The 25,397-nt window shown below is 45.1% G+C and overlaps 1 protein-coding gene across 4 annotated transcripts in view; it reads left to right on the top strand.

The window, feature by feature from the left end:
- GALNT18 (polypeptide N-acetylgalactosaminyltransferase 18) overlaps nt 1–25,397 on the top strand; it is a 409,235-nt gene that overhangs the window by 275,036 nt on the left and 108,802 nt on the right. For 2 of the 4 annotated variants that reach the window (XM_035265778.3, XM_035265779.3), the window contains exons 7-9: nt 3,412–3,597; nt 11,496–11,633; nt 17,115–17,210. In XM_035265778.3, the coding sequence (XP_035121669.2) occupies nt 3,412–3,597; nt 11,496–11,633; nt 17,115–17,210 (420 nt within the window). The remainder of the gene's footprint in view (nt 1–3,411; nt 3,598–11,495; nt 11,634–17,114; nt 17,211–25,397) is intronic. The other 2 variants (XM_035265780.3, XM_035265781.3) reach the window with 1 other exon arrangement.

Below are 25,397 nucleotides of genomic sequence, written 5' to 3'. Positions count from 1 at the left end.
GGAAAAGGGGAGGGCCAGTGGGAGGGGGAGGTGGGGAGGGATAGCCTGGGGAGAAACGCCAAATGTGGGTGAAGGGGTGAAAGCAAACAGAACACACTGCCATGTGTGTACCTATGCAACTGTATTGCATGCTCTGCACATGTACCCCAAAACCTAAAATGCAATAAAAAAATAAGAAAAAAAAAAAAAAAGAAAGTAATAGCTAAGACTGACCACGTGCTTATTATCCACCAGGTGTTTTTTAAGCATGTTGCATGTAATTGCTTTAATTTTCTCTGTGATGTTATAAGTACTCATAATCCCGGTGGAGAGGAGGAAACAGAAGCACAGTGAGATCAAGTGACTTGTCCAAGGTCACAAAGCAGGATGGAACAGAGCCAGGAAGTGAACCTGAGTAGTCTCATGGCCGACTCTGCTCATAACCCACCCACTATGTTTTGCTGCCTTTCTGAATGTACAGTGCAGTGCCTGGCACATAGGAGACGCTCAAGGAGGATGTCAGTTTCCTTTCTGCTGATCCTAAGTTATACTCTCAAGGCAAAACAAGGTTAGGTGAGTGATAAATCAGTAAGCCACCTTCCAACTCCAACAGCCTAGAACCTACAAGGGCCAACTGGTATGATATGGATGGGTGAAAGGGAAGGCATTCCCTTCCTAACTAACACAGCGAAAATAAGCTAAATCCAAATCTGGCTTTATTGCAGACTTATTGTTGATAGGTACATGTTATTTATCTGAACTTCATCTACCAAGTTTATGGTAAAGTTGACAGTATCTAGCAAGTAATATCTACTGTTTGCCAGGAGATCTTGATTACTTTCCCTCAGAAACCACATTCATCAGCTCTAACCAGGTATTTCAGATTCACCTGAAATTCAGTAAATGTCAACCATTTATACATTGACTGATTGAGTGTGAAGCATAATCATGTATTTATTTATTCAGCAAGTACTTACAAAGTATCTCTATGTACTTGGCCTTTTGTTAGGTGAGTGAGTGACATATAGATTTTGCCCTCCAGGAATACATAGTCAGTAAGTGAGGCTGACATATAAGCAGGTAAGCTGTGATATCAAGGGCTGTGGGGGCCAGAAAAGGGAGAAATTGGTTCTACTCTGAATATCAAGCAAAGGCTCCACAATGTTGGGGCCATGTAATCGAGGTCTTTGTTTGTTTCAGAGAAACTGGTTTCTTTTTTTTTTTTTAATTTTACTCTAAGTTCTTGGGTACATATGCAGATCTTGCAGGATTGTTACATAGCTATAAGCATGCCATGGTGGTTTGCTGCCTCCATCCCCCCGTCACCTACATTAGGTATTTCTCCTAATGTTATCCCTCCCCAATCTCCCCACCCCCTGCTATCCTTCCCTACCTCCCCACCCCACAAAAGAACCCAGTGTGTGATGTTCCCCTCCCTGTATCCATGTGTCTCACTGTTCAGCACCCACTTATGAGTGAGAACATGCAGTGTTTGGTTTTCTGTTCTTGTGTCAGTTTGCTGAGAATGACGGTTTCCAGATTCATCCATGACTCTGCAAAGGACATGAACTCATCCTTTTTCATGGCTCCATAGTATTCCATGGTGTATATGTGCCATACTTTCTTTATCCAGTCCATCTTTGATGGGCATCTGGGCTGGTTCCAAGTCTTTGCTGTTGTAAACAGTGCCACAATGCCTGTTTAATACACGGTGTTGTGTGCAGAAAGCTGAAACTGGACCCCTTCCTTACACCTTATACAGAAATTAACTCTATATGGATTAAAGATTTAAACATAAGATCTACCACTATAAAAACCCTAGAAGAAAACCTAGGCAATATCATTCAGGACATAGGCATAGGCAGGGACTTCAGGACTAAAACACCAAAAGCAATGGCAGCAAAAGCCAAAATAGACAAATGGGATCTAACTAAACTTAAGAGCTTCTGCACAGTAAAAGAAACAACATTAGAGTGAACCAGCAGCCAGCAGAATCGGAAAATATTTTTGCAAGCTACCCATCTGACAAAAGGCTAACATCCAGAATCTACAAAGAACTAAAACAAATATACAAGAAAAAACCCTTTCAAAAAGTGGGCCAAAGATATGAACAGACACTTTTCAAAAGAAGACCTTTATGTGGCCAACAAACATATGAAAAAATGCTTGTCATCACTGGTCATTAGAGAAATGCAAATCAAAACCACATTGAGATACCATCTCACGGCAGTTAGAATGGTGATCATTAAACAATCTGGAGACAACAGATGCTGGAGAGGATGTGGAGAAATAGGAACACTTTTACACTGTTGGTGGGAGTGTAAATTAGTTCGACCATTGTGGAAGACAATGTGGTGATTCCTCAAAGATCTAGAAATAGAAATACCATTTGACCCAGCAATCCCATTACTGGGCATATATTCAAAGGATTATAAATCGATCTACTATAAAGATACAAGGTTTTTTTTTTTTTTTTAATTTAAAAAATGTTGTAGAGACAGGATCTCACTATGTTGCCTAGGCTTGTCTCAAACTCCTGGGCTCAAGTGATTCTCCCACCTTTGTCTCCCAAAGTGTTGAGATTACAGGTGTGAGCCACCATGCCCAGACTGATCAAGGTCTTGAGAGGGTGAATTTTTTCAGCTGAAGAGGGAGTTGGGGGCAGAGGGCATTCTAAAATTATAAGCAGAATAGTCCAAAGCTTTGAGGCACAAAAGATTGCATGTTTAGGAACATTGAAAGGTCATGGTGGCTGGAAAGATTGTAGCAAGAGCTTCAAGACACTGCCCGTTAACACTTAGAATGCACGGTTTATCTTTCAAAATCTAATTGCATTTGGATCAAGCTCCTATTCACCATGGTTGGTAAGAAGTTTAATGTCATTTCCTTCTTTGCAGCTCTCTCCCTCGGACTGAGTCAGAACCCAGGGCCTAGGAAAGATGGGGAAGTAGAAGGGTGCTGGTGACACCTTTCTGTATAGTGATCGCTAATTCTTGTCGAGGCCCATGTGGTCCATTTGAAGGGGATGTCTCTGCTGGGAGTCGTGCTGGTTCCTTTATGTCAAGCACTGCTGCAGAGACTATCATCAAGGGTTTTGTTAACTTATCCCCCACGTGCAAGGAGAATCCAGATCTTTGGAACAAAATGTCAGGGCTCACAGGTGGAGGGAAAAAGTGAATTCTTTTTTTTGTTGTTAATTCCACAGCAGTAAGAACCAAGATAGGAATTAATGACTCCATAGCCATCCTGCTACTATAGGAATAGAAATCAGCTATCAGAGCTAGTGACTACCACTCCCTCATAGAGAGTGATCTGGGGAGTCAAGGTTTGGGGGCTGAATTCCTTCCTGCTCATGTCAAGCGGCTTCCTGAGGCCTGGTGTAGAACGGCAGAGCTAGGCAGGCCCTGACCAGTGGCTCCATGTCTTCTGCAGGTGTGGCAGTGTGGCGGAAGTGTGGAGGTCCTGCCCTGCTCACGGATCGCCCACATTGAGCGAGCCCACAAACCCTACACAGAGGACCTCACTGCCCACGTCCGCAGGAACGCTCTCAGGGTGGCTGAAGTCTGGATGGATGAATTTAAAAGCCACGTCTACATGGCATGGAACATACCCCAGGAGGTAGGGATCTCTGGTGGGAATGAGTTCTCGGGAATTGGTGGAAAAACAAAACAAAACAAAATATGGGACTGAACCCTTCTTTCTGTGGGCCAGCCAGAGGCCTGCTTACCATGTGAGAATGGACTCTCAACCCCAAAACATAGTATATGCTGAGGAAAAGGGGCTGTGAGGCTCTAAGCCATTTCTTATACCCCATCCCCATCTCTGGACAGCATGCTTTAAGGAGGACTTCTCTCTGGACCTTCGTGTCCTTATTTTAAATGAGAAAGTTGGACAGGGAGCTTAAGTTTCCTTCATGCTCCCAGGTCCTCAGCTTCTCTGACATTAGGTGTTTCGTGGTCCTGGATTACAAATATACCAGCAACTACAAAAATTTATAAAAAGTATCTTAATCTTCCTATAGATTAGATTCAAACTTCTCCATTGAACCTTTGACCAGAGTTATAAAGACTCATATGCTTTTCAGATTTCTTGAGCCACGTGGATGGGGATGAGGAACACACCTATGGGGACCCTCACTAGGAGATGTGAGTTATTCTGGGGAGTTTTTAGACAGCTTTTAACCTTCACAGACCCTCATCATTGCCTACCACTGTCCTCTCTCCCTCTATCACCTCTATTTAAGAGATGCCGGAGAAAAAGCACTGTTTCTTGCTCGTTTTATTTAGCCAGGTATCAAGGGCATGTGTCCATGTGTCAAGGTGAAACATGTGGAAATGACCTTGGACTACTGAGTTGAGAAAACCCAACAGATCCCAGTCACATGATTCCAACCCACATACCAGCCTGTCTGCCTGGAGTTCATTGCTTGTGTTGCATTCTGTGTGAGACAGAGCTATCAGAGCTATTGACTACACGACCTTATTCTTTCCTCCCAAGGCCAAGGCAGTCCCCTTTGGAGTCCTTTAGGAAGCCTCTAATGGAGAAATGATTGATGTTCGCTCAAGGTTTCCATATGAAGGCCCTGGTACCTAAACTCTACACCAAGCTAATGTTACTCTGGTTAAATGATTGAGAAAGTAGACTGGGCCATGGGTAGGAGCTTTTAGCCTGCCTCCTGGCCACACCACCACCACAGGAGGGAGGGACTTGAGTTGGGTTGCATACTCACACAATCAGTGAGGTTTCAGCAGTTGGGAGCAAGAATGAGGAGTGGAGAAATATCAGCCAAAATGCAGCCAACCCTAATGAACCAGCCCTGAACTGTGCTTCTGACAGTATGAGTGTTTCTGGGGAACTGCAGTGCCTTCTGGACTCATCATCAGGATTGAATCACAGTATTCTGCACGGGGTGCCAAGCCCTGTGGTAGGTGTCCGCTGATGGCAAAATGTTAGAACGCTTGGAAGCTCCCCAGGAGCTCATCAGTGAGGCATTGCAGGCTCTGCTTAGGACTGGTGAGTGAGCATACTCTCACTGCCTTCTCTCTGTACCCCAGAGCTGCAAACCCTTTAGCCCTCCCCGCTTGCAGCTGACAAGTATTGAAATGCCCAGCCACCCAATGAATGGTAGAGAATTGAGTGAGTAAAAATAATTGAAAAATGAAATCCAGTGTCTGTCTGTGACTCCTCAAGGTAGGTAGTTCAAACCAAACCATATGGGTAGGGGGAGTGAACACAAAACAAATGAGAGGTGGAATTGCCCAGGATAAAGCCTTAGGTGGAGAGGCAAAGGGTCAGTGTGTTTCCTAAAACAATTCTGTTGCCTCTCCTGTTCCCTGCATCCAGATGTCTTCTTTTCCTCTTATTAAACTTGTACAGAGAGTCAATACTTCATCTCTCAATCCTTCTCCCAAGCTACATCCTGATACTTCATCAAGGCTGCTTTGTCAAGGTCAACATAGGCCTCCCAGCTGCCTAAGTTAATGGACATTTTACAGCCTTTAACCTATAGGATTCCACCTTTTCCTTGAATCTCTGTAGTTTCCTGGATCCATGATTCCACACCCTGGAATCTCATCTCTCCCTGATTATTCCTAACTCCACAAGGGCTCCTCTTACCTTCACTGGGTGCTTACATGCTCCTTGGGGACCTACCCTTGGCCTACCACTCTCATTATTCCCCATCTCCTTGGATAACCTCATCTACTCTTGTATTTGACTCCCACCCATATGCTGCCTCCCTAATTAATATCTCTACGCCTGACTTCTGCCTTCACTTTCAGACTCACATCTCCAACTGCCAGCTGGACATCTCCTCCTGGCTGTTCCCACAGGCACTCAGACTGAATCTGACCAGCCGAGCTCACTTTCTTCCTCCAAATCTGCTCCTGTTCTTGTTCTGTCTCAGTTGATGGAGCCACCATCTGCCAGACACATGAGTGTGAAACTGACATCATCCTTCAATGTTCTTCTCTCTCAATGTCCCAGTCAATCATAAGCCCTCCTTCCCACCCTGACCTCCTCTCATGTCTGCATTCAGGCCCTGTTTTCTTCTCTGCCACAAGCTTTCAACTTTCCTGGCTCAAGCCATTTCCTTCAAATTTATTCTTTACACTACCCAAAGTTATCTTTAAAACATTCACAACACCCATGCCATTGCCCTGCTTAAAATCTTCAAATGAGGCCAGGCACTGTGGCTCATACCTGTAATCTCAGCACTTTGGGAGGCTGAAGCAGGTGGATCACTTGAGGCCAGGAGTTCAAGACCAGCCTGGCCAATATGGTGAAACCCCATCTCAACTAAAAATACAAAAGTTAGCCGTGCCTGGAGTCCCAGCTACTCAGGAGGCTGAGGCAGGAGAATCGCTTCATCTGGGAGGCCGAGGTTGCAGTAAGCCAAGATCATGCCACTGCACTCCAGCCTGGGCGACAGAGTGAGACTCTGTCTCAAAAAAAAAAAAAAAAAAAAAATCTTTAAATGACTCCTGCTATGTACAAAATCAAGCCCAAAGGCCAGTGTTTGGCACAGCATTGGAGGTTCCCATACTTTCTCCCCTGCCTGTATTTTAACCCCATTGCTGCCACTCCCTATTTTGAAGTCTGCATACACTGTGTGGACTATGGGAACTGCCTGTCACACACCGTCCGTGCCATGCCATTTCTCACGACTTGGCGCTTGCTCATCCTGCTTGGCATTGCCTACCCTTTACCTCTTCCTGTGTGCCCAACCCTACCAGATCTTCCCCATCCTTTAAGCCTCAGCTCCAGGGGTCCCCCCTCTAGAAAGCCAGCTCCAACTGGAGAAAGAGCTCCCCCTCCTATACATAGCTCTGTTATTACATGACCAGCCTGTGAAAGAGTCTAAAAGTCTCCCTCTCATTAGAACAGTGGCTTTCAAATCTGATTGAACTTCAAAATCACCTGGGTTCCACCCCCACAGATTACTATTTAATTGGTTTGGCAGGGGCCCTGGGATCTGTTTTTTTGGAAAATTCTTCAGAACCGCTGAGAACCACTCCAATACACCATGGGCTCTCTGAGGACAGACTACGTTATTCATTTTTGTGTTATGATATCTAGCACAAGGCAGGGCACATGGTAAGAGCTCGGCAAGGCCTTGCTAATGCTTATTAACAAAAGAGTCTGCTGGCAGTGTGCGTAATCCCTCTCTCCCTTGGTCAGTGACTCCTACAAGCAGATCTTCAGACCAGTTGCATCAGAATCACTTGGAGAACTTTTAAAAAATACTCATCTGGGTCTCATCCTCAGAGAGGATTTTGAACGGTAGGTGCCAGAATCTATAAAAATCCCTTTAAACTATCATCTGATAGTTTAAGGTGACCAGATTTGGGTAACACCCATTTAGCTAGTCCTTCTCATTTTTCCCAATTCACCTCAAGTGTTGCTTACTCCAGGAAGCCTTCCTTGATTGCTTACCTCCTCCTTTTCCCCCAGTCCTGGCCTCCCCACAATGTAAGAAGAATGAGGCCCCTCTTCTATTCTCTCTTTCACTTTCTCTTCCCTTCCATGCCTCACCCTTGTTCACAAAGAGTATGTTTACTTGTCTGAAACACCCAGACTCTCCTTTCAGGCTGAGAGTGTGACTTACTTTTATCTGTACACAGTGTTTAGGACAGTGTCTGACACATAATAAATAGGTGCTTGGTAAAGGTGAGTTGGAAAAGAAGAGGGAGGATGCATGAATGCTACCTGCTCTACACAGTTTCCCTGTGAGGTTTACCAGCTGCCCCTGAGACAGTGACGCCCCAGTACCTTTTCCTCAGCTGCAAGCACATCTGTTCCCAGTTTACTTAACCTTTCAGCTACAACATCCCAGCTGCAAATATGGAGCTGGAGCCCTTCACCCTGCCCAGGTGGCTGCTTTGAGAATTAAGTAAGTTAATACATGTAAAGACTTTGATCAGTGCTTAGCACACAGAAAGTGCTAGGTAAGTGTTAACTCATGCCCTGTACATTCCTTCCACAGCTTTAAAATGCTCATGCTGGGCAGACATCCTCTGCTGGTTGCCTTCTAAGCAGAGGCCTCCTCGGAGCTGTGTGCTGAGCAGATCTGGCCCTCTCACCTGCTCCCTGAGCACGTCCAGTCCCCAGCTTTTGAAAGGCCGAAGAGCCTCCACCTCTTGCTTCCTGCTACTGTAATTGAACATCAGTTCGTTTGTTAATAAACAGAAAGTCAGTCTGCAGGAAAGCATCAATATTTTCTCAAGCAGGGTTCAGGAGCTCTAGACTGCTTCTCTTGCCCAAAGACAGGCTGGTTGCCAGGGATGGCTTGTCGTGTGCTTCATAATGGCATTCCTTTAAGTCTAGCTACGAGGAATTTTGTGACTATATGGCTGCAATACTGGGGACTTTTTTATGTGGCTAAGTTCATATATTTGTTTCCTAGGGCCATGGTTACCATGAACTTGGTGGCTTCAAACAATAGAACTGTGTTCTCTCTCAGGTCTGGAAGCCAGAAGTCCAACATCCAGGTGCCAGCACAGCTGTGCTTCCTCCAGCATTTTGAGGGGAGAGTCTTCCCTTGCCTCGGCCAGCTTCTGATAGCCCTGGGGTGTTCCAGGTTATGGATATGTCACCTTAATCTCAGCCTCTGTCTTTACACAGCCTTCTCCTCTTTCTCTCTGTGTGTATCCAGACCTCTTTTTTCCTCTTATAAAGATATCGGTCATTTTAGTCATATGCGGTCATAATTTAGGCAAACCCTAAATGCAGGATGATTTCATTTGAGACCCTGAGTTCATTATATCTGCAAAGACGCTTGTTCCACATAAAGTCCCATTCAGAGGTTCTGGGTAGACATGAATTTTAGAGGAGGCCACCATTCAACTCACTACACCAAGTATTTGGCAAAAGAGGAAGATGCATTTATTGTTTTCTAATAAGGGCCAAGGTGATCTCTGAGAAGGTTACTTTCTTCTCAATGTATGCCCCCTGCTCTGAAGATGGGTCTGATGCAATTTTTAGTAAACATACAGTGCAGACATGCTGAACTATTAAAACAGAAAAGGCAAAAGTCAATTGATACACAGGAAGGGGAAGGGAACTTGATATTCAGAAAGATGAGCTGAACTAAGGGCCAGACCTTGTGCTTCCTAGCAGGAGATGGCCGCCTGGTGGGTAATCTCTCTCTCATCTTTTACTCAATCATGTGGAGGGAGGCAAACTTTGCCCTGTTCCTAAGTGCAGAAAGAAACTTTTCCTGTGGGAACCCAGAAGTTTAGGAAAACACTGAGGCCTTCGTGAGATACATTCTTCTAGTGGCTCCCTCCAAAACTGAGACACGGTGTTAAATGTAATCACATAAAGGCGATTATAACACGAAGGGAGAAGGAATGAACGGATCCCGGACACAGTTTGCTGTTACAAGGATACAGTACAGTGGAGAGTAAAGGGTTAATACTTAATGAATGCCTTGGGGTCAGGTTGGAAGACAGATTACGTCTATTACCAGTTCCTGCATTCACCAGTTCATAAATATTTTCTCAACTCAGCAATGTAGTTCGTGCTCAGTGATCAGCCTGGGGGCACAGAGGTAAGTCTGATGGAAGTTTCCTGACCTTAAGGAGCTGGAGTCCAGCAGAGAAAGGCTCAGATAACAGTTTCAGGGAGGGCTCTGGGCAGGAGAGTGCGGCAGACAAGTCATGGATGAGGTCATTAAAAAGTACTAGGAAGCCGAAATTGCTCCTTGTGATTCTAGAACCTTAACCTTCAGGCTATAGCAGGTTCAAATTTTTATATTGCCTGAACTCTTGTGGGCAAAAATGAATCTATCTCTTCTATATCTAAATTGTGTTTTTATTCAAGCCCACATTGTCTGATGTGAAAAATGTGCTCTGTTCATGTCCAGATAAATGCAGACATTTTTGTGATCTTTCTCAGATATTTTAGACATAATCTGCCCAATCTCAGTAACTCGATCCCTGGAGTTGATGTTTGAACCAGGGGATTCCCACAGAGAGCATATGGACCACAGTGCTGGTGAGAGAGAGAGCTTCACTTCATCTGCCTCCGCTCTGGGCTGGCGTCTTATGAGATACCACATGCCCCATCTGGTCCCTGGCCTTCATCCCTGCCATGGTGTCATCCTCTGAAATGCACTGGGTCTTCCTCAGACCCCTCAGCAGCCTCTGCTTTTGCATTGCTTTTTCTCAGCCTGTTCTGTGCCCCATTCAACAGCTGGCGTGCAGGCCCATGAATTCTTAGTGCTGCCCAACTCTGCTCTGCAAGCAATGTGGAAGGAAGGGCTTATCTATCCTTCTCACTCCTGGACACATTCATGTCTCACTTCTGCTCTCTGGCTGCTGTACTGTAGTGGCTCGGGGCCACCTCTCTGATGCTCCTGAGAAATGAGGGACGCAAGTACTCTGGACACCAAGACTCCCAGGCTTAAAGAGAGTCTGCTTCTCCTGCAAGGACTTGGTCCAAGGAGGCAGAAGGACGGGATCTTCCAAACACATAGAGTAACATTAAAAGCACAAACTCTAGACCCAGGTTAATTGGGTTCAATTCTCAGCTCCACCACTTATTAGGTGTGGGGCCTTGGGCAAGTTACCAGGGAGGCCACTGAACCTCTCTTTGTCTCAACTCCTCATCCATAAAAGAGGATTGTGTAGCGCTCTTTATAGGTATGAATGGGCAAAATATATGCATATAAATAAAGTAAATATAGGCTGGGCGCGGTGGCTCAAGCCTGTAATCCCAGCACTTTGGGAGGCCGAGGCGGGTGGATCACGAGGTCAACAGATCGAGACCATCCTGGTCAACATGGTGAAACCCCATCTCTACTAAAGATACAAAAAATTAGCTGGGCATGGTGGCGTGCGTCTGTAATCCCAGCTACGCGGGAGGCTGAGGCAGGAGAATTGCCTGAACCCAGGAGGCGGAGGTTGCGGTGAGCCGAGATCGCGCTATTGCACTCCAGCCTGGATAACAAGAGTGAAACTCCATCTCAAAAAAAAAAAAAAAAAAAAGTAAATATACATACATGTGTATATATATGTCTGTCTTATTCAGAATACAGCCTAGCACTTTGGAAGTGTTGTTTAAGCCTTAGCTCTTATGATTCTTGGGAATAATATTAGAATTAGCATTATTTCATCTCAATGCTTTTTCCTTCCCCTCTCTCACCCTAAAGCTCAGAATCTTTCATCTTGCCTCTTGAGGTAGGGAAAAGTTTTATTCAGATGGCTTCTTCCCATTCCTTTCATCTACACCCAGACTGTAGCTTTTTTCCCTTTAATCTAAGAATTTGGCATCTTTATTTTCAATGGCCATTGATGACCATGGCCAGCGGTGCTAACCTCATGGTTCACAGTCTAAGTGTGGATGGTTATGGGGTTAAGGTACCCATGGGGAAATGCAAGAGTTAACGTGCCACATGTTCCCTTCCCCAGCCTCCAGGAATCTTGGCTGGGGGCACAAGGTCATGCCAAAGTAGAGTTTGGGGAGAAGCTACAACCTGGGAGTGGCTTCATCTCTGGTTCCCTGTCCCGGTGCAGGACTCGGGAATTGACATCGGGGACATCACCGCAAGGAAGGCTCTGAGGAAACAGCTGCAGTGCAAGACCTTCCGGTGGTACCTGGTCAGCGTGTACCCGGAGATGAGGATGTACTCTGACATCATTGCCTATGGAGTGGTAAGGAGCTGGCCTCCTCCGGATTTCATTCAGACACAGACAGAAAGCAAGACCAGAAAGAGGCATAGGGAAGAAAGGGAGAGGAGAGAAGGAGCCCCTCAGCTGCCCACGTGAAGACCTGCTGTAGGCCGGGGGACCCGGTGCTGGGTTCTGCACTTGTAAGACAGCCTTTACTTTTACAGCTCAAACCCCTCCAGTCCCTTGAAAGAGGTACTTGTCTCTCCTTTAGAGTCCTAAGCAATTCAGCTCTGGCCCCATACCTGCATATTTCGCTTAATAAAACACACAGTAAAGCAATTAGCTTAAGACTGAAAGGTAAGGTAATAAACACTTGCTGTTCTCCCAGCTGGGGTGCCTGGGGGTCTATGAGTCAACCTGTGTGCCTCTCCAACCAAGGGGAAGATGCCTTCCATTCACACCCAGAGCCTCCCTGAAAAGAGTTCTGAGAAACAGAGGCATCTTGTGTTTATTGTATTTGCTGTATTTTTAGTACTGCTTGTTGATGGGCGCAGAGCAGTTCTCCCTGATGGGAGGGAGTGAGGTGGAGGGGGCAGAGCATAGGGTTTGGTGTCAGACAGACCTGGTTCAAATCTTAACCAGTCTTCTTCCCAGGTAAGTGTCTTAACGTCATGGGCCTCAGTTTCTTCATCTGTTAAATGGGGGTAATTCAGTACTGTCCTCACAGAGTAAAAGAAAATCTAAGATTGTAGATATGTAACCTTAGGCAGAAATGTATTTTCTGTCTAAGGTTAAAATGCTTTGAATGTGATAAATTCTCCCATTTTCTCAATATTCCCTGGACCATACAAGTCAAATGCCCTAAGGTATTTTAATTGGTATTTTGATTGACTTTTAGCTATCTTGACTGACTTTTGCTGACGGACAGTCTGAACACATAAAGTTTTGCCATGACAGGCCCCCAAGGCTACTCTGTAGGATTAGTTATATTATCTCCATGTCACAGATGGGGAAACAGAGTCAAAAAGTGATTTTCACAAGCTCACATAATCAGCAGTGAAACCAAGTCTAAAAAAACAGCTTCCAGTATCACTCTGGTTCCTCCCTGTGGAGGGTGTCCCCTCATACCTTTTTAGATATCTCAGGATGAAAACTTGAAGGAAGACCTGAGGTCTCTTCTTTTGATGGCCTGTAGTTAGAGCTGAGTTCAAGACCTGCCCCAGATGGGAATGTAGTGAACAGGACAACTGCCTATGATAGGGAAGAATCTGCTGCGAGATTGAGCTCAGTGCTCCCGATTGGCCCCCCAACTCTTATATACATCCTAGGATTCTAAAGCAGACAGAGCTGGACTTCTAGACCCACCTCCTCCACCCCCAGGGTCTCTTGTCCAGGAGGCCAGCTTGTAGGAGACAGTCTTATCCTCCCATAAGTGTCCCAATGGCATAGTTGACATATCCCAACAGAACCATGCAGTGACCTCTTGCCTCCCCACTTCTCAGGCTGGTGTGATTCACAGGTCAGCAAACATCTCTGCCAGTGCTACTCAGGTAGTACCTGAGTCTCCAGATCCTGTGGTCAGCATGGAAACACATTGCACTATAAGGTGTCCATCTGTCCCTTCCACCTCCCCAGAACCATCCTGAGGACACAGCTGCCTTGGATGCCCCACACGCCACCCATAGCAAGCTATGTGTGCTGCTTGGCCATGGTTGAACCCAATCCTAAAAGGAGATTCATGCAGCTGTGGCTCCAGAGAAACTATTGGTCCCAAGCCTCCGTGAACCAGGGCAAACTTCTGGATTCATGTTCTCAGCAGGCTGTCTAAGACACAATCATGCAGCTGTGGCTGAGCAGAATTAGCCAAACTTACCCAGAGAAGCAGGAGAAGCAGTAACAATAGAGGTGTGTACATGTGGCCACTGTAATTCTGGGTCTTGACCAAAGGCATTCATATCCTCCAAGCAAAAGCATCTCATCTTTTTTTTTTTTTTAAAGCATCTCATCTTATACCCGTGTGCAACCTGTGTATACCCTGTAGCCCCTCCATCCCACCCCCAGCAACATTTAATTTGTCCAATGGTAAGTGGCAAACACAGGGTTGTAATCTAATATGTCTCAGTCAAGAGCTGGGCCTGTTTTTACTGTCATGCTGAAAGCCATTCACTTGTCATCTGAAAGGGCTGAGCTATGTTATCCATCCCAGTGGCTGGCAGAGGGCTCTGACCCCCTGCACATTCATCAGCCCGCCACTGCTCAGGGCCCAGCCAGCCTCCTCCACAGGCCAAGCTTCTATAGGAGCAGAGACATGCCTGCTTGTCAAGGAGCATAATGAACTCTTAATGGAGGCAACTGCCTGAAGATGGGCAAAGTGGGATGCAGCCACAATAACAAGAGTATTTGCTGGGTCTGAATCATTCTTCCTGGTAATTATTTTGGGAGACCAGATGTCTTTTCAGGGGCATAATTTCCTTTTTCTTTTTCTATTCCAACTCATGCCCAAATGACATTGCTCAAGACAAATGACTTCTGGGACTCTGAGTCGAGCCAGTATCAAGTCTATGGCCCAGCCCATTAATCCACTAATAGGTCCCATTAACGACTCCTGCAGGCAGAAGGGCCTGTGGGCCCCATCATGTGGGCATAAGTTTCCCCTGGATCATTGAGCTGCATGTCCAGGAGCTGGGGTAGCCTTGGATTAATCACAGCTTTGGTGCTGAGAGTAGAGATGGAGGGGCATCTGGAAACAGACATGCCTGGCTTCGGAATGTTAGCTTTGCCCCTTAATGGCTGTGTAAACTTGACAATGTGCAAAACCTTAGTGATCACAGTAATGCCATTTCATAGGGCATATTTTACAGTCTCAGAATTATGGCTATGTGCATGATGGAAACAACTTGGGTTCTGGAGTCTGACAAAGACCAGCTCTATCACTTGTTGACCATAATTCCCTTCATTTGGGAATGCCATTCATTTACTCATGTTTTTCATGCACTCACTCACTCAACAGATATTGATTGTCTCCTTTGTGCTTGGCCTGTCTGATGTACTGAAAGACTGAGACCCAGTCTGAGGACCAACAGGGGAGATAGACAAGTGAAGAAGGAAGAAGAATGCAGCCTGCTAAGTGCTACCCTAAGAGAAATGGGGTGCTGGAGAAGCACAGGGCAGTGATCTCATGCCAGAATCGGGTTGGGAAAGGCTTCCAGAGTGGCAGATAAGCTGAGCACCAAGGAAAGGGGCAAAGAGAAGGCCAAGACCAAGGGCGACGTGGGAAAGTGTCCACACAGGCTGAATAGCACCATGGACAGCGAGGAGAGTGGAGCTGGTTACTACGCCACGGCTCCTTCATCCTTGAAGAGATCATATCTCTGGTCTGGTTAGTCACTTTGAGAATTAGATGAGATACATATGGAAAGCACTTTACATGGTACCTGACACATAGATGCGTTCCTAAAAGCTGGCTCCCCTGAATGGCGTTCAGGAAGGTTATAGCAGTAATAATAGCAGCCAACAATTATTGCAGCATTTGTTATTTGCCAGGCCCTGTGCTAAGCACTTGTAGATATTGTTTCACTTAATCCTCATAACACCCTTTTGAGGCAGGCACTTTGATTATTCCTATTTTAGAGAAAACAAACAGGAAGGAGTTACATTGCTTTATTCAAGACCCCACAGCTGGAGCCGGGTTTTCATCCCACCCTGTTGCTTCCAGCGGCTTCAGTGGACTGCCTGCCTAAGAGTTGGGGGGTGGAGGGAGGAGGAAAGACTTTATCAAAAGACACCCACCCTCTCACCCAAGCACTGGCATTAAGAACCCAAGGGAAAGCCAAGTCTACCTTCAGTGCTGTCCAGGTCTTCCTCTGTGCAACAGCAGTTAACAGATTTTGCTAATGGGTTACAGTGCTTGGCTTTAGATGTGACACCCATGTCTTCATGGGCTGTAGGACAAGAGCAAAGTGTGTTTACATGTGCTCTTCCTACTAAGGCAAACCAAGGAGTTGGTTTATAATGGAGGATTTGCTGCAGAAATGCTAGTGGGGGCTCTGCCTGAGACACAGGTTCGTGGGATGTTTCTTCAGAATCTCTGAATTGCAAATTTGGGATTAAGATACTGCCACCCAGCAGAGGAAAGGAAGCTCAAAAGAAAAGAATTCGACTCTTCCTTGTCCTCTGTTAGGAACAGGGTATGCACGGAGCACATGTGGGCCTCTGATTATTGGCTCTACCTCATGCCTCTTCATTGGCTTCATTTCACTCCTGCCACAAACTGTCAGGAGCACAAAGGCCTGGCTGCTGTCTCTGGCCTCCCCTCAGATAGATGGTTCCCCTGTGGCCTCTTGTTCTTGTCTTCCCTGGATTCTGATCTCCAGTTCCCTGTTCTAGGCAGAGTGCTTTGATTGCTAAGAAAAGAACCCACATCAAGCCAGTTCAAATTAAGGTGAGGAGGGTGAAGGTACCACAAACTCTTATAGGAGTCGGAGCTGGACATGGACACTCCAGCTGAGAAGCCACTGAAGCCACTGCAGGGGCAAGGTGGTCCTGCTTGTCTTTCATTCTGTCTGCCTCGTGCATCATCACATTCTTGATCACAACTGGCTTTCTCTGCTTGCACGTGGCCATGACCAACAGACCCCCCCATGCCCAGTCTAAACAGCCTTGCAATTCTAGTGGCCACCATCCACAGATCACGGTCTCCAGGTCCTGTTTAGATTCGTAATACAGGATAAGAGAGTAATGAGATGGGAAAGAGAGAGAGGGAAAGAAAGAGAGTGATTAATTCTGAAGTGTGGGTCGGTGCCCACCATGGTCCACTCAGTTGTGGCCAGTGAGCAGGGCCATGAGGAATATGGGCTGCCCTTTCTGAGGGCTGTGAACAAGAAGGTGACATTGAATATCAGCTCTTTTACCCAGACGTGTTAATTGCCAAGACTGGATCTATCCACCTGTAGGTAAGGGTCAGAGATGCTCCCACTCTGGTCCCCTCTTTTCTTATTCTGCCACCAGAGGTCACTCCCACTCTGAAAGACCCTAAGCAGGTGGGCCACCATATGGTCTGGCAAAGCCCCTACTGGGTCTGCAGGAGGCAGAGAGCGCCTGGTCCCAGGGGCCCCTCAGGCCTGAAAACAACTACCATGTTGCCCATTTCCCCCAATACTCAAGAGCAAAGATTTCTCTCCAGGACATTTGAAGGCCCCTGAGGAACAGCTGAAGAACAAACACCATCCTGTGTGTGCGCATTCACGTGCAACTCTTATTTTTGCCCCAACTGTCTCAACTCCCAGAACCCAGCTCACTGTTTAATGACATGTAAGTGTTTTTCCTACAGAGGAGGCTGGTCTCCCCTCAGCACTTTTATGCAAGGCAAAAGCTGGTGCTTGTTGGTTCTATAGTGTTCAAGGGACTTGGGCTGATTATAGAAATGCAGTCTGTCTCAGAAGAATACTTGTTTCTCTAGAGTTAATGCATTTGCTCTCTCTATTCCTCTCTCTTTGGTGTGGCCATCTGTTCTCTGATGTTCAGCTGCAGAATTCTCTGAAGACTGATTTGTGTCTTGACCAGGGGCCAGATACAGAGAATGTCCCCATCATGTACATCTGCCATGGGATGACACCTCAGGTGAGTCCTCTAAGAGATTCCTGTGCCAGGAGTGTGCATGTGGGTGCCTGGCATGGGGAAGGAGAGCTAGGCTCTGTCATAGCAGGTCTGGAACCAGGGGCCTCTGGAGCTTCTCAACAAGGCACATCCTCATGAGCTGAAGAGGATGGGTCATACCTGCCTTGCCTGGAAGGAGGCTGGGAGAGTGGATGCTAGGACTCCAGGATCCTCCAGGATGGGGAGCAGGAAAGGGGTTACATTTCTAAAGAGAAACACCTGCCTCCTTTGGGGAAACTATGAGTACACATCACAGTTCTGGCTCTGACAACCAGGCTTCCCCCTAGCAATAGTGGGAGGTTCTCCCAACCTCCCTGAAATATCAGAGTTCCTTCTGAGTGCCATAGCTAGGACCAAAATGTATAACCATGGGCCTCTTTTCTAGCTCTTCTTCTGACCTTCTCCTGGTGGAGAATGAAGGGAAGCGACAGGGAAAATAAGTTATTCTTACAAATTCCCCATTCATAGTCTAAGCTTTAGATACTCAAAGAGGATGCCAAGACACAGGCAAGAGAAATGGTTCATTGAACAAAGTACAGCAGACAACCCTTGACCAAGAATGCCATAGACTGACCTGTTCTGAATTGATAACATTCCCAGAGTTTACTTATCTCCAGAAGCACATAATGATTTGAAAAGGTATTTTCACATATAAGATAGGCATATATGTGCAATTGCAATTAAAAGAGTGTTTAAAAGAGCTGTTGACTATCAAAACAGACATCTGAAGGACATCATGACCTGTATGTCACTCTGTGTGAATGATGAGCCCGCCCAGGTATTGTCCAATGTGACCTCTACAAACTTGTTCTTTTTGTGGACTGAGTTGCTGTGACATTACTGGCTGGTTAATTGCAGGCCAGCAAATCAGGTTATGCCCACAGGACCCAGTATGGCAACACATTCTTCACTGTTACGATGGTGAGACCTTTTTTTTTTTTTGGAGACAGAGTCTTGCTCTGTCACCAGACGCCAGGCTGGAGTGCAGTGGCACTATTTCGGCTCACTGCAACTTCTGCCTCCCAGGTTCAAGCAATTTTCCTGCCTCAACCTCCTGAGTAGCTGGGACTACAGGCACATGCCACCATGCCCAGCTAAATTTTATATTTTTAGTAAAGACTGAAAATACAAAAGCATAAGAATGGGTTTAGCCATGTTGGCCAGGATGGTCTCAATCTCTTGACCTCATGATCTGCCCGCCTCGGCCTCTCAAAGTGCTGGGATTACAGGCATGATCCACCAGGCCTGGCTAATTTTTGTATTTTTAGTGGAGATGGGGTTTCACCATGTTGGCCAGGATGGTCTCGATCTCTTGACCTCATGATCCTCCCACCTTGGCCTCCCAAAGTGCTGGGATTACAGGCGTGAGCCACTGCGCCCAGCCTGGGGAGACATTTTTAATGAGTGTCTGTCTATTTAAACATTGTATTGAAGTAAAACATATATATAGAAAATGAATTATAAGTGTACAGCTTAATCAGTTTCCGGAGTAAACATTCTCAGATCAAAAATAAGAGTATTGCTGCCTGATGTTTGAATTTGACATAAATAGGTCTATGTAGTATATATTTTCTCATGTTGACTTCTTTCATAATTATTTTTTTAGTTTTTATTTTATTTCAATGGTTTCTAGGATACAGATGGTTTTTGGTTACATGGATACTTGGATAAGTTCTTTAGTGGTGATTTCTGAAATTTTAGTACACCCGTCTCCCACGCAGTGTACACTGTACCCAGTATGAAATCTTTCATTTCTCACCCCTCCTCCCAGCCTTCCCTACTGAGTCCCCAAAATCCATTATATCATTCTTATGCTTTTGCATCCTCATAGCTTAGCTCCCACTTATATAAAAGCAAAAGTGTTCAACTGTTGATGGACACGTGGACTATGGCCAGTTTGGAAGTATCATGAATACTGTTGCTATGAACAGACTTGCTCCTGTCATTCGATGTACATATATGCTCACTTCTTTTGGACACGATATCTGGTTTTTCATTTCTGGATTACTTCACTTAGAATAATGGCCTACAGCTACATCCAAGTTACTGCAAAGACATTATTTCATTGGCTTGATCTTGGCTCACTACAACCTCTGCCTCCTGTGTTCGAGTGATTCTCCTGCCTCAGCCTCCCCAGTAGATGGTATTAGAGGCATGCACCACCATGCCCAGCTAATTTTTTGTATTTTTAGTAGAGACAGGGTTTCACCATGTTAGCCGGGATGGTCTCTCTCATGACCTCATGATCCACCTGCCTCAGCCTCCCGAAGTGCTTGGATTACAGGCATGAGCCACCGTGCCCAGCCATTTCATTTCTTTTTATGGCTGATTAGTATTCCATGATGAATATATATCACATTTTCTTTATCCACTCGTTGGTTGATGGGCACTTAGGTTGGCTTCATATCTTTGCAATTGTGAATTGGGCTGCTATAAACATGTGTATGCATGTGTCTTTTTCATATAATGATTTTTTTTCCTTTGGGAAGATACCCAGTAGTGGGATTGCTGGATCAAATGGTAGTTCTACTTTTAATTCTTGAAGGAATATTCATACTGTTTTGCATAGTGGTTGTACTAAATTACATTCCCACCAACAGTGTAAAAGCAAAAGAAATAATCACTAAACAGACAACCCACAGTGTGAGGAAAATATTCACAAACTATGCATTCACCAAAGGACAAATATCCAGAGTCTATAAGGAACTCAACAAGCCAACAAGAAAAAAAACCATAATCTCATCAAAAAGTGGACAAAGGACAAGAATAGACAATTCTCAGAAGAAGATATACAAACAGCTAACAAACACATGAAAAAATGCTCTACATCACCAATCATCAGGGAAATGCAAATTAAAACAACAATGAGATACCATCTTACTCCCTCAAGAATGGCCATAATTAAAAAGTCAAAAACCGGTAGACGTTGGCATGGATGTGGTGAAAAGGGAACACTTCCATCATTACATTTCTGAGATACATCCCTGCTGTTACATGTAGTTGTAATCTGTTTGTTTTTATTACTATTATTCCATTTTATATGCCATAATTCATGATCTGTTCAACTGTTGATGGACACTTGGACTATGGCCAGTTTGGAAGTATCATGAATACTGCTGCTATGAACAGACTTGCTCCTGTCATTTGATGTACATATATGCTCACTTCTTTTGGATTTATGCCCAGGAACAGACTTGCTGAGTCATAGGGTTGACATATTTTCACTTTCAGTAGACGTTGCCTGTATTAATCTCCTCAGGTTGCCAAAACAGAGGATCACAGGCCTTAAACCAATAACTTATTTTCTCACCGTTCTGGAGGCGTGGAAGCCCAGGATTAGAGTGCTGGCCAATTCAGTTTCTGGTGAGGGATTCCTTCTTGTCTTGAAGATGGCCACCTTCTTGCTGTGCCGTCACATGGGAGAGACAGACAGCATGCAACAGTGAGCTCTCTGGTATCTATTCTTATAAGGATGCTAATCCTATCATGTCAAGGCTGGATCCATGTGACCACACTTAACCTTAACTTAAAAATTTGAAGAATTCTCAGCCTATCCATGTTGCAGAAAACTTTGCCAGCCATCTTAACAGAAGCCCAAAATAGAGATGAAATTACACCTGTAGAGAGACTGCCAGTTTAAACTAAAGGGGATAGAGAAAGTGGGATAGAATGAAATAATGTCGTGGGACTTGGAGTCTGTCAGACCGTATGGACCATAAAGCTGTTTGGCTCTCTTTTCAAGAAAAGGAAGAATGATGCAGAAGGCATTTTTAGGGATCATCAGGGCTGCCACTCGCACCACAAGGCCAGGAGAATGTCTGGTGCCCTGTCTAGCCCCAGGGCTACCACCACACAGCCATGGGGGTGATGCTGGCATCCCACTGGGCCTGGAGGACAGAAAATTGAGCCAAAGAGGGTTATTCTTGGGCCTTACGAGCTTATGAAATTTGACTTGCTAAGATTTTGAACTTGCTTGGGATTCCTCACTCTTACCTTCCTTTTGATTTCCCCTTCTGGAATGAGAATATCTTTTCTGTGTCTTTCCCACAGTTGTTGTTTTGGAACCACATGACTTATCTAATCCCACAGGCTCACATTTGGTGAGGAATTTTGCCTTGGTATGAATTGTACTTGGAGTCTTATTTACCTGATGTAGATGATACTTAGATGAGACTTTGGACTTTAGAGTTGTTGCTAGAATGAGTTAAGATCTTTGGGGTTTTGGGGATAGAATGATGTATTTTACATTCCTTAAAAACATGCATTTAGGGAAGATAGGGGCAGAATGTTAGGGACCACATTGTGCCCCTCCCCAAAATTCATATGTTGAAACCCTGACCCTGGTAGTATTTCAAGTGAGGAAGTAATTAAAGTCAAGTTAGGTCATAAAGGTGGTGCCCTAATCTGATAGGATTAGTGTCCTTACAAGAGTAGATACCAAAGAGCATGATCACTAGCTTTCTTTTCTCTCTGCCATGAAAGACACAGTGATACAGCTGCTGTGTGCAAGCCAAGAAGTGGCTCCTTAGCAGAAACTAAATTGGCCAGCATCTTGATCTTGAATTTCCCAGCCTCCAGACCTGTGAGAAAATAAATTTATTATTCATGCTACCCAGTCTATGACATTCTGTGACAACCTGAGTCAACTAATACACTGCCAAACAGTTTTCCAACCTTGTTGTACCAATTTTTACTCCTCTCAACTTTATATTAGAGTTCTAGTTGTTCTACATCCCTGCCAACATTTGGTATTATCCATATTTTTAATTATAGCCATTGTAGTGGGTGTATAGTACTATCACTCTGTGGTTTTAATTTGCAGTTGATTATTAATGAAGTTGGGCACCTGGGTTTTCAGCATAAAATATCTTCATGTTATTCTTGAATGTGGGCCAAGGTAGCCAGGTTACAAGTCGTTGGTATTTTTGTAAATTTGCACTCTGTTTTCTGGTACTTGTGATCTTATCTGGACCACTGGACAAATGTTGAATGTTTTCTCTATGTGATGGTGGGTGTTAGCCTGAGCAGAGGCTGCCAGTTCTCTACCAGCTGCAGATCATACAATATAGGACAGTCTCTGCTATAGTTATAGTACAGATTTTGGAGCCAGATTGCCTGAATCTAAATACCAGCTTTGAACCTTTCAAGCTATAAAATCTTGGCAAGGTTTTAAAATCTGGGTCTTTTTTTTAAATTTGTCAAATGTGGATTAATAATGGTAGATACACCAAAAAGGTTGTTGTGAGGATTTAACACATGTAAAATATTTAAAACAATGCCTGGTATGTGGTAAGTACCCAATAAATGTTATCTATTAGTATTGCTATAAGGACAGTGTTATCATTATTACTCCACTTTGACCCTGACTCCTGTTCAGTGTAAATACCCTCAGGGTTCTAGCTGCAACCAACCCTGAACTGACTTTCCTTGACCCCAGGGTGCCCTCTGCCATGGGGGCCTGTCCTAGTCAAAACCTACCTACAGACCAGGCGCGGTGGCTCACGGCTGTAACCCCAGCACTTTGAGAGGCCGAGGCAGGTGGATCACCTGAGGTCAGGAGTTTGAGACCAGCCTGGCTAACATGGCGAAACCCTGACTCTACTAAAAATATGAAAAAAATTAGCCAGATGTGGTGGCACATGCCTAATTCTAGCTACTTGGAAGGCTGAGGCTGGAGAATCACTTGAACCCAGGAGGCAGAGGTTGCAGTGAGCTGAAATCACTCTACTGCACTCCAGCCTGTGCAACAGAGTGAGACCCTATCTCAAGAAAGAAAACAAACAAACAAAAACCCACTCATAGACTATTGGAGCATCACAGAGGTACTATGGCAGCACAGATATAAGGGAGTCAGGGAAAGGGCAGTGAAGTGGGCATTGGGATGCCTGAGTTCGAGGGTTTGTCTTGCCACACAATTGCAACATCAACTTAATATTCTCTGGGCCTTTATTTTGTTTTACTATTTTATCAAGGTAGAATTTATACTAAAGTACACAATTCTTAAGTGCACAGTTCCTAACTTTGTATACACTGTATGGTCACCATTAAGTTCAACCCCATCATCCCAGGCTTCCTCATTTGTCCTCTTGGTCAGTACCTCCACCCGAAGGTAATGATTGTTCTGACCGCTCTCACCATTGATTAGTTTCATCTGGACCTGTATTCCTGTCTGCAGATGATGAAGCTGAACTGGGCTTCTGTAGGCACAACACTCCCAGCTCTGACAATCTGCTTATCTCTAATTCCTTTGTTCTGAAATTCAGTTGGCCTGGGAAACTGTGAATTTGTGCTCGCCAGGAATGCTGAGAGCTGCCTTTGTAAATAAGCTTCTTAATAAGAAGCTGTAGCAAGTCTCAAAGACTTGGGTCTCCCTTCCCCATTCCCCAAAGCTGCAGAACACTCATGCAACTGAGCTGTACAGAGAGCACTTGGCATCCAGCTGACCTTTCCCACAAGGTGATGCTCAGATGCACAGCTGGCAGTGCTGTGTAGGGAGGTTTGGGACCAGCCTCAGATTATACACATGTCCCAGAACAGGAAGGTGTAGGTGTGCTGCTGTGACAGGACTCTGTTGAGGCTGGCCTGCCCTGTGAGCTGGAAGAGATGGAAAGGACCAGGTTATCCTGGGGATGGCCCGCGTATTCCCAACCTGAGTCCACCATGATGAATAAAGGGGCAGAGGATGAGTCAGGGGTAAGGGGCTTCTGCCTGCAAGGCTTCCCAAAGGCATCTTCCAGCCCTCAAGAAGTTCACTACTCATAGAATAGATAAGAAATGGAGTATTCAAGGATGTGTTACCTGAGGATGAAGTCAGGGTACATCTCAGAAGGAGACTGTGCACAGGTGAGGGCCCCGAAGATCCTCTGAATCCTGCAGACTTGGTCCAAATCAAACATTCAATGTGCATTTCCGGGGACGTCACCCCCTCCTACTGGCAGCTCTTAGCAAAATATCTCTTGTTACCATGACCACACAGGACGAGGAGAGCTTTGGGAAGGTCATGTATGCACGGATGGAGCTGTCACATGCCATTGTGCAGGTTGTCCACTGCACAACTGCAGGAGATGGAGGTGGCACTTTACATTGTTACCTGGGGAATGGAGACCAGCCCAGGGTAATGATATTTCTGACCTCTCCTGTGAAACCTTACATATTCCTCCCTAAGCGTCACACTTGATAGGAAGCCCGAAAATGCTGAAAGACAAATTCTGAGGCAGTATATAGTAATTAAGAACCCACTACGTGGATTCAAATCCCAGCCATGTCACTTACTGAGTCCCTTAGGTGAATGTCTCCTCATGCCTCAATTTTATTGCCTATCGTGAAATTGGCTGGTGGCTGATGGCCCCTTGGCTTGTAACAGCATAAGAGAGAATATAGTAGTACCCGCTTTGGGGAGTTGTTATGAGGATTAAATAAATTAATGCACATCAAGCGTTTAGACAACAAAACCTGGTGTATAGTCATTGCTTACTAGATGTCGGCTATTATTATTATTATTACCAGATTGGTAAAGACACTCAAGATCGTGTCCTGGAGTTAATAGAGTAGGAATTGTTTTGCTTAAGAAAAGAACAGGTTTAAGGGGGACATTAAAACTCCTTCCAAATTAAAAGGACACAGATTTTTGGCTGAGTATGAGGAAACTCTTCCCAGTCATTGGCTCAGGTTATTTTGACCTCTCCATCATCAGCATTCAGCCATGTCCCTTCAGGGACATTCTGAAGGGTTTTTATATCAGGTAGGCTCTTAAGCTAAGAAATTCCTAAGGGCACTTGCACCCTGGAATTCTATGACTTTTTAATTCATTACCTTGTCCAAATCAAGGTAATGGCTTGTAGCAGCATAACCCCACCCTTCACATGACATTCTCTGTGTGTTTGTCTGTGTCCAAACTGCTCCTTTTTTATGAACAGCATTCATGCGCCAGATACTGTTCTTGGCCGTGATGAACCAGAAAAAAAGTGACTTCCCTTAGGAAGCTACATAGTGCTAGAAACAGACTATTCTCTCTTTTTTAATCTTCAAATCTTCACCACAGCCAAGATTTGAATTTGCTTCTCCTTGAGCATTTTACGTGGGGCAACATTTGAGCTTCATGACTTGGATTTCAGCCAGCAATGGCCAAGAATGGTGAAAATGAAAGAAGGA

This window comes from Callithrix jacchus, chromosome 10, assembly GCF_049354715.1.
Source record: "Callithrix jacchus isolate 240 chromosome 10, calJac240_pri, whole genome shotgun sequence".
In the NCBI taxonomy this organism is placed as follows: domain Eukaryota; kingdom Metazoa; phylum Chordata; class Mammalia; order Primates; family Cebidae; genus Callithrix; species Callithrix jacchus.
The sequence above is the reverse complement of the archived record's forward strand: the minus strand, read 5'-3'. Positions and strand labels throughout refer to the sequence as shown.